This window comes from Diabrotica undecimpunctata, chromosome 1 (genome assembly GCF_040954645.1).
Source record: "Diabrotica undecimpunctata isolate CICGRU chromosome 1, icDiaUnde3, whole genome shotgun sequence".
NCBI classification, from domain to species: domain Eukaryota; kingdom Metazoa; phylum Arthropoda; class Insecta; order Coleoptera; family Chrysomelidae; genus Diabrotica; species Diabrotica undecimpunctata.
The window spans coordinates 27,082,723-27,092,204 of record NC_092803.1 but is presented as its reverse complement, the minus strand read 5'-3'; the positions used below and the strand labels follow the sequence as shown (position 1 = coordinate 27,092,204).

Below are 9,482 nucleotides of genomic sequence, written 5' to 3'. Positions count from 1 at the left end.
ATATGATTAAAAAAATCATTTAATTAATTACCTTTTATATAATTAGCAGTCATTTTTTAATTAACTTAAAGGATATAAATGTCAGCTGAGAATTTAAAACCCAGGAATTAATGAGACATATGTCAATTGGGGTGATATTGGAATTAATAATTCCATATTTACAATCCAAACAATTCGTTTTATATTTATGATGATAAATTTGTGTTATATTTATTCAGATAATTATAAAAATTACAATTTGTTTCACTAAATTTAAATTTTGAAACCAAATAAATTTAAAAATTGTGTATTATTTAGTTACTTCAGGATTGCCACTACAAATCCTCATTCTTGTTATGGGAGTGTTGAGTGTTGAGTCGTTGGCATGCAGGAGGGCGGCCTTGTAGCACAAACGACGGCGGCCTTCCAAAGATTAGAAAGTGCTAACTTTCTAATCTCTGCTATAGAAGTGTGTGATTTCGAGCGTATTGTCGTTCAAGAGTGAAAATTTAGTGTTGTATCGTTGCAAGTGTCCTATATTTTTAATGGAAACAAGGTTTATTGGAACACATAAAAATTACAACAGTTTGTGACACCCACTGCTCTTTCAATTTGTAATTCCTGTTAGCGTTTCGTTACAAATACGCCTTAAGAAATGGTATCCCGTCGAAAAATTTTATCAAGGTCACGCGACGACCTCCATATGGACACTGTGTTTCAACCCCCTGACGACGAAGAAGATGTTTGGTACCAAAAAGACAAACTGTATAGGGATCACATACAAGAAGTGCTCAACAAATGGACCCAAATCGATGATGAAATATGGGCAAAAGTTATAGTATTAGAGAGAAACAGAAGAGTGGCTAAAGCTTATGCAAGGGCCCCAGTTCTCACCGTAAATGACTCTGATGATGGATTTGATGGTTTCAGAATAGGGTTATGTGGTTTTGAGAACCCTATGAGAGACCAAAAGACAGGAGAGTATAAGAGACACATCGGACATGGTGTTAAAATAAAAATGGATGATGCAGGTAATATTCTTATAAAGAGGGTATCAAAATGTAATGTATATATAAAAAACACAGCCCTAGATACAGAGAATGCTATAGGAAATGAAGTTTTAAAATTACCTAATTGTGCTTTAGAGCCAGAAAAGCCTGTGAAGTTGTTCGATATGAAAAAATTCCAGTCAAATGTCAATAGAGAGTTAAGAAGGGCTTATCCAGATCGCCGTCGTTTAGAATGTCAGTGCCTGAGTGCAATAGCTTTTGTAAAAGTAGAACCAGAATTGTTAGAATGTCCTATATGGGTGTTGATAATAAATATTGTAGCTTTGGACATGTTAAAATCAAAATTACCACCAGTACAGAGAGTTATGGATATAAAAAATCGACCTAGAATTCCAATTCCAGATGAAGATCCATATAGTATTGCCGCAACAGATAGTGGACACTTCGGACCTTCGAATTTTACAGGAGGCGGTGTAGCTGCTACAAGAGAGCACCTAATAATGCAGAGTCAGCGTAGAAGTGATAAACCTCCCAAGTTACCACCCAGAGAAAACATGTATCCCCATGATATTCCACAACCAGATTATGATGACTATATGTCAGGAAGACAACTAAAAACATTAAGTTCGGCTAGGGATAAAGAAAGACAGCCAGAAATTAAGAAATTCGAAGAAGATCCTTACTACTGTGGTTTACGTACTAGACTTCCCAACTTTGTCCAAAGAAGGAGTGAGAAACCACCTAAGTTGCCTCCCAGAGAGAATATGTATCCTGTGCCACAAGATATACCATCTCCTGACTATGATGAAGGTGTGACAAAGAGCTGGCTGAAACCTTTTGGATCTTCAAGAGGTAAAGAGAAGGCAAAAGACAGTAAGCAGTATGAAGACCCTTACTATTGTGGAATGAGAGCTAGAGTGCCCAATTTTGTAGCTAAATTCAAAGGAAAGGAGTCTGTACCAATGAAGAGGTTCAGTGTGAGTCAAGGATCTCAGCATTCCAAGTAAGAAACAAGTTTTATATATTTTTGTACCAACTGATAATTACTTCAGACATTTGATTTTTATGTTGAAATAACATTTTTAATACCCACAAAATTTGAATAAAATAAAAAAAAATAAAACTATTCATCCTTACAGATTATTTACATAATATAGGACATGTCAAAGTAAAAGGAAACATTAAAGACTACCTATACAATATAAACATACACATAAATATAGAAACAACATACAACATATCTAAGACATAAATTCCAAGACACTATAAAAACATGACTCGATGAGATAAGTCTTCAATTTATTCTTAAATGCCCTATCATCATCTGCTTCACTTTTTAATTTGGATGGGAGCTGATAAAAAAACCTTACGCCGCTATAATCAGGGTTTTTTTTCAAACATAGAAGTGTAATGTTTAGGAGTCCTAAAGAAATCTTTTTTTCTGGTACGATAATTGTGTACATCTGAATTTGATTTCAATCTATTGATATTAGCTTTTGTATACAGAATACTTCTGTATATAAAAATTGAGGGAACAGTGAGTATTTGATATTTTCTAAAATGCTCTCTACATATATGTCTATATGGTAAATTAAAAATCAAGCGAATTATGCGCTTTTGGGCTATAAAAACTTTCGAGACATTTATTGCACTGCCCCATAGAACAATATTATATGACAAATTTGAATAGATGATAGCGTAATAAACATTAAGTATCTGTTCCGTTGTAAATAAGTATTTGAGTTGCAAAAGAGCATAGTATCCAGAATTAATTTTCAAACATACATGATTAATATGTACCTCCCAGCTCATATTACTGTTTAGATGTAGTCCTAAAAACTTTGTAGCATCAGATAAAGTGATAAAATCATTGTCGACTTTGACAGAGAAATTTTCCTTTATTGGAGTTTTTATATAAAATTGCAGACATACTGTTTTACTCGAATTTACTATTAAGGAGTTTTTTTCGCACCAAGACGTAAACTCATGGGCTAAGGTATTGAGTTTTAACCTCAATTCCTCAGCATTTTCTGCAGATGCCACCAAAGTCGTGTCATCAGCATACAAAAAAATATTTTCCGTACTCATATATTTAGACATATCATTGATATAACAAAGAAATAACAAAGGACCCAGTATTGATCCTTGTGGAACGCCACGATCAACGTCATGCAAATCTGATTGATAATGACCGACTTTGACATATATCTGTCAATATTCTAGATAGGATTGTAACCATTTTAAAAAATTACCTCGAAATCCAAGTCCGTTTAGTTTACAAATTGCTACATTTAAATTTATAGAGTCAAAAGCTTTAGTTAAATCAAAAAAGAGGGCTCCAACAAATTTCTTTTGATCTTATGAACTATAAATGAATTTAAAAAATGTTGTTGATGCACTCTCGGTTGATTTACCTTGAAGAAACCCATTTTGATATGAACTTATGTTATATATACTAAGAAATGACAACATCCTTTTATGAATGCATTTTTCAATAACCTTACACAAGACAGTTGGTACGGTAATTGGTCTATAATTTTCTAACATAGTTTTGTTTCCTTTTTTAAATATTGGGGAAACGATACCAATTTTCAAATCAGTGGGATAAATACCCATCTCTATAGATTTATTTAACGGTTGAATAATGTACACACTCATAGATATAGGATAGAAGAAGAATGTTTGGTCAACATTTAAGGTCGTGTAGTTTTTAAATTGTGAATTTCCATATTTGGCATTTAATGCATTTTTTGAAAATGATGAAAAGAATACGCCGAAAGCATTTGTCATCTCTTTTTTATCGTTTATGAAACTTCCTAAGTGTTAGATTTTTTCTATGTTTTTTTACTGTCCTTTTTTTCCAGTCTTGATATTAACTGTTTTCCAAATAAATTTTTGCTTTTGATGGTTATTTTTGTTGTGAAAAGTATTCTGGAAACAATGCTTCTTTGCTTCTTGAATTTTATCAGTATACTTCTTTTTGTCTTCTTTATATTTTAATTTTACATCAGGATCTGTTGAATTTTTTGTCAACCAGAAAAGGTTTTTTAAATCAACTCCCATCTTTAAGATTTCGTTAGAAATCCAGTTGTTAGTATTATTTTGACTTAATTTTTTTACAACCATAGGACAACATATATCAATATGATACAATATAGTATTTACAAAAACAGTATAAGCAGAGTCAATATTGTCGAGATTTTCATAAACAACCTTAAAATCCTCATGATTCAACCTTGTTTGCAATGTTGATATACTTGGTTCAGACAAATTTCTAAATGTTATAGCATTCGTTATGTCATTTGTGTGGTGATTTGCTATTGAATTTATATTTGGTATTATAAGTTCCAATCCACTATGATCTCCAAGATGAAAATCTCTAACTGTTTCCTCATATGGTAGGGAATAATTTGGAAGAAAATAGTCAATTTTAGATTTTGTTGTTCTGCCATTTTTATTTGTGAAAATTCTAGTAGGTTCTAAGTTTTGGCATGTTAAATTAAAACTTTCAATAATGTCATTCAGTAAAGACTTTTCCTGAGACACAATAAAGTCACCCTATCATACAATGCCCTTATAACCAATTAAAAATTCTAGGAAACATTTTTAGTTTAAAGAATTTATGCTAAATGGATATTAAATGACCCATATATTTATATAATTATCAAATTAAAAGAAACTTTATAGGTAAAATACTTTAGAGCATACTAATGATGTTTAATGAGATTTTTATTGTAGTTAATATATCATTTGTCAGGGTTCTGTTACTACAAAACTATTAGTACAAAAGTATATTAATTTCTTTGTCAATTCAAATTATAGTTATTTATGTCTAAATTTAGTATATATGTTCAAATGTCTTCAGCTGTTGTTGGTACAAAACTATAATAAAATTTGTAAAATTTTTGACATGACAAAATGTGTCCAATGTTACCTTTAGGTGCTCAACATAGTTATCATTTGATTGTTAAGTTGTTAAAAAATTCTCTTCCTATTTTCATTTTTCAAATTCATAAGACTTTGACCACTGCCTTTTTCATTGATTAATTTGGAAGTTGTTCCATTATTTTTAATTTCTATTATGAAATTTAATATAAAACTGAGATAGGACCTTTGCAGTAATTAATTTTGGAAAAGTGAGTAATCGGGTATTTCTTATTTTCTATATTCTAAAAACATGGAACAACTTAAAATTAGTCATACTGTATATTTATATATGAAGGAATGGATTCTCATTCTTTTTAGGAACTATATATCAAAGAGATTCCTCATTGGCCAAAAGGGGAATCACTTAAGATACTGTAAACTTTCCTAATCATCTTTTGCAACAGATGATTCATTGTTACTTACAGCATTCCATGTATTATTACTGAATCTCTTGAAATCATATTAGATACTTTAGTCTTTATCTATTATTTTACATAATAGCAGCAATTGTTGAACGAGTTGTACTTATTTAGTTTTTTAATTTTACTATAGGTTGTATAAATAATATGTAGTTGATTAATGTTATCAAATTGTAGGGAAATTCGTAAATTCTATAAATATATGTGAAAATTTCCTTGCTCCTTCCAAGCAATCATTAAAAAATCATTATAAACATATATATTTAGGTATCCATTCAAAAGATTAAAGTGTGTTAATACATTTTGGTCTTTTTTCTTTATAAAATGTTATTCTAACTTTTGTTTCAAGATCTACATGTATTCACAGTACTTTATTATACTGGAATTTTCTTAACATTTATGAGTAATGTTCTACATTGGATAGCCACAGGAACTGTGGGGTTTTTTATGTTGTTCTGCTAGAATCTCACTATATTGTTTAATTTATATTCCGAAGTTTTTCTGATTAATCCTATGTTGATGTAATATTTTCATAAGAATTTTATAGGTCTTTTAAAGTAACATCTAATTTGATTATGATAGCAAGACAATAAAATAATTACTGCATATACAATATTATGTAGACAAAAATTATATGTTTATATATTTTACATTATTATACAATGTCTTTATTAAAGCCTGTTCTATATAGTTATTGATATATTTTTTTAATCCTTAACCAGACAATTACAGACAATATTTATATCTGATATTGTTAAGTTTAAAAATTTTTCTCTATAAATTTGATATAATAAATTAGGAAAACCTTAATTCAAAAAGAAATATTACATTACATCGTTTGACACTTTTTTTACATGTTCTTAAATGATTCTTTATCAGCTTGTTTTGAATAAATGTGAGAACAATCATGATTTTAGTTAGTCTTATCCTTACATATAAATGTTGAATATAGCCTACAAAACCATTGGTTTTTTTTATATAAATTGGTTTTAATATAAAACTAATATTTATTACAAAAAATAAATATTTACAAGATTTGAACCAAAAACGTTTTTGAGTAATTTCCTTGTTAAGTATGTTTTAAAAGGTCTATCTCTTTTAATGCTCCAGCTGTAATCAGCCATCATGTATGATTACCATATGCTCTGGTGTCTTTCTTCCAAAAATTTTATCTTATGTACACTGCTCCTCTCCAGAGTGACCAAGATTTGCAGGAATTCTTTATAAATGACTGTGGAGGTAATGGCAACTAAGAATTTAATAATTATTATTAAATTTCTCTTTCACTGTTTGTTCTTATTGTTTACATTTATAATTATCTGTCTACAAAATAACAAAAAAAGGCCATGCATTTGATCAAAATATTCATGCATAGATTCTGTGAAATCTAGGTCTTTTATAAGTTGCATTGTCTGATGTCTATCAAATATTCCTCCTTTCGTTTTTTTCTTGCTGATTATAGGAAATTTATTTACCAAGTGTTCAAATAAGGTACATTTTTACAACTTTCATAATTCGTTTAACATGCAAGAGAATAAAAATAATTTTTTTTGTTCTACTAATGGTTCAATTATTACAATGGTTTTTTCCTCTACTAGAAAATCTTTACAGACCAACAATAAAGGGAACATTTTACTCAAAAGGGAATGTATCATTTTGAGATGAACATATGTGCACCCATTTTTGTCATAGTTAATTCTTTTGTCCGAACTAGAGATATTGTTTTATATTCTTTTGTATTTGTGGAATGTCCAATTGGAGTACTTCGTGTAGGACACACTTCATTCTTCTTTTTGGAATGTATAAAAGTACTACCAATCATTTTTTGTCTTACTACTGTAAAGCTAATATTTGGTGGTTCTCTTTTGTGATGGTATATGTATGCAGCAACAGCTGACTTTTGAACACAACAATTTGTTGTGTGTTCAAATGAGTATTTACACTATATTTTATTGTTTCAATACACGCTGACTCAGCAACAAGGGAATATCAGTTCTGTTGGATCTTTGGCTGATCTTATGGCGGTTTTCTACCAAATGGACAAAACAAACTCGTGTTGAATAAAATAAAACAGCAACTTTTTACAGACTGGATTATTTTGAAACAGTTCGAGTTTTGTTTTTTGAGTCCTGCTCAGAAGCAGTAACATCAAAGGGTTTTGGCATGTTTTGAAGGAGTCTATATAGTGGAAAGGGTCAGTTGTATTTCTTATTATCACCTAACTAATCTGAAGATCATTTCTGAATATGGCAAAGTTTCCAAAAAGCAGTCGACTATTTGAAATATGTACCTTAAAAGATGTCTTTCAGGAAAGAGAAGAAAGAAAAATTAAAAACAATTTCACTATATCAACGTGAAAGAAGGAACTATAAAAAAATGAAGAAGTCTGACACAGGACAGAATTTTATAATCAAGTGGTTAGGTTATAATGCAATGAGTTTTAGCAATGACAAAAATCGACCCTTTGGCTTCCTTGAGACAACCAGTGATTATGACTGAAAACAAAACTCGAACAAAATGCAGTCCGCTTAATGGAAAGAAGAGTTTTGGTTTTGTTTTTGTTTTTTGAGTTCTAGAAATCACAAACAAAACAAACTCAACTGTCTATTTAGTGGAAAACCGCAATTAGACTGTCTTGTATCATTTTTGTGGGTTTGAAAATTGAATTGGCATCATGCTTGCTAACATTTGGCTGATTCGATCTATTATAATATTTTTAATATACAGTAAAAACTTTACATTTTGGTTCTAGTTCATGATTATTCGATATTGTGGCTGAAGTTTATTGGATACATAAATCGCTTAATATCTCTTAGATCGTAACGATTTAGCACCAACATTTTTCTAAAGGTTCACATATTTCTCCCAAATATTCAGGTTCACATATTCATGTAGCTTGATCCATGATTTAAGTTGCTGTTTAAACAGTTGTTCAGGTATATTGGTGTTTGGTACATTGTATTACCAATTTTCTCCATTAATTTTCTGTTTAATCGAAACATCTAAAAATGTCATGTTTGTTGGTTTCTTTTTCATGGTTATTTTTTGTAAGTCATCTATTATAAACTGGTCTTACCACTGCCAATTTGGTATATCGTCCATTCTTTTATGATATCCATTCTAGAATAATGTAACTCTGTATTTATATTTACTTGGTGACTACATCGTAAATTTTAGGAAAATTGTAGACCACATTCTAAAAACCCTGAATATAATGTACCCTTACAAAACCTCGACTGCAAAAGTCTATACTTTGAGTAGTCGATAGTCATAGTCTGTTTATTAGATTTTTTAACTTATAAAATTGTACTGCTGGTTAAGGATTAATACCAAAAATAAATGTTAAAATAATTTTTACAAGAAGTATTTATGTAACCACTTTTACTAATATATTTAGTATTTTATGAGTAGCTACTGTTTTGTACATAGAAATGTCTAGTTTGATAAAGATCTACGAGTATTTATAATATAATACTCTAATGCAAGGAACTGTCTACTTGCTTTAAAAGCAAATAAAATATTTTATAATAAATAATGTATGAATAACCTGTTTTAGCAGCTAAGCTTACGTTTTTTATATAGAATTCCGTCCATTTTAAATGATTGTTGATTTACATAAAATTTCTCTTTGTATTGAAAAAAATCGAATATTTATTTGTTATATAATATGATTATATAATGATCAATAAATTTTTATATATAATATACATATTATACCTATTATGCTTTATTAAGATGTCTGAGATATGTGATGTAGATGTTAAGAGTATCATTTTTTGTATTGTTGACATTTATATTTTGATAAATAAATTTTTGTACATTCTTTTTATCTTTTATTAATCCTAGGATCATCATCAACATGTATGCGTCCACTGCTCGACATAGGTCTCCCTCAGCTCTTTCCATCTGTGTCTGTCTTGTGCAGCTTGCATCAAGTTATTATCAGTCCATCTAGTTGGTGGGCGTCCTCTGCTCCGTATTGTTTCTTGTCTTGGTCTCCATTCGACAATACGTTTTGCCCATCGGTTGTTTGATAGTCTGGCGACGTGTTCTGCCCAATTCCATTTCAGCGACGCGATTTTTTTGATGTCTGTTTTTTTGTGTATTTCTTTGTTTGGGATTCAGTCTCTCAGAGAGACACCAAACA

At 30.0% G+C, this 9,482-nt stretch overlaps 1 protein-coding gene across 1 annotated transcript; it reads left to right on the top strand.

The window, feature by feature from the left end:
* The first annotated feature begins 342 nt into the window (after positions 1-342).
* On the top strand, positions 343-6,528 carry LOC140447053 (uncharacterized). The gene has a single exon (XM_072539641.1). It carries the CDS (start codon positions 635-637, stop codon positions 1,994-1,996), a length of 1,362 nt encoding a protein of 453 aa, XP_072395742.1. The 5' UTR covers positions 343-634; the 3' UTR covers positions 1,997-6,528.
* Positions 6,529-9,482: the final 2,954 nt, after the last annotated feature.

What these genes read in the sequence shown, in the direction of transcription:
- LOC140447053 (XM_072539641.1), top strand. Translation starts at nt 635, where the DNA reads ATGGTATCCCGTCGAAAAATTTTATCAAGGTCACGCGACGACCTCCAT.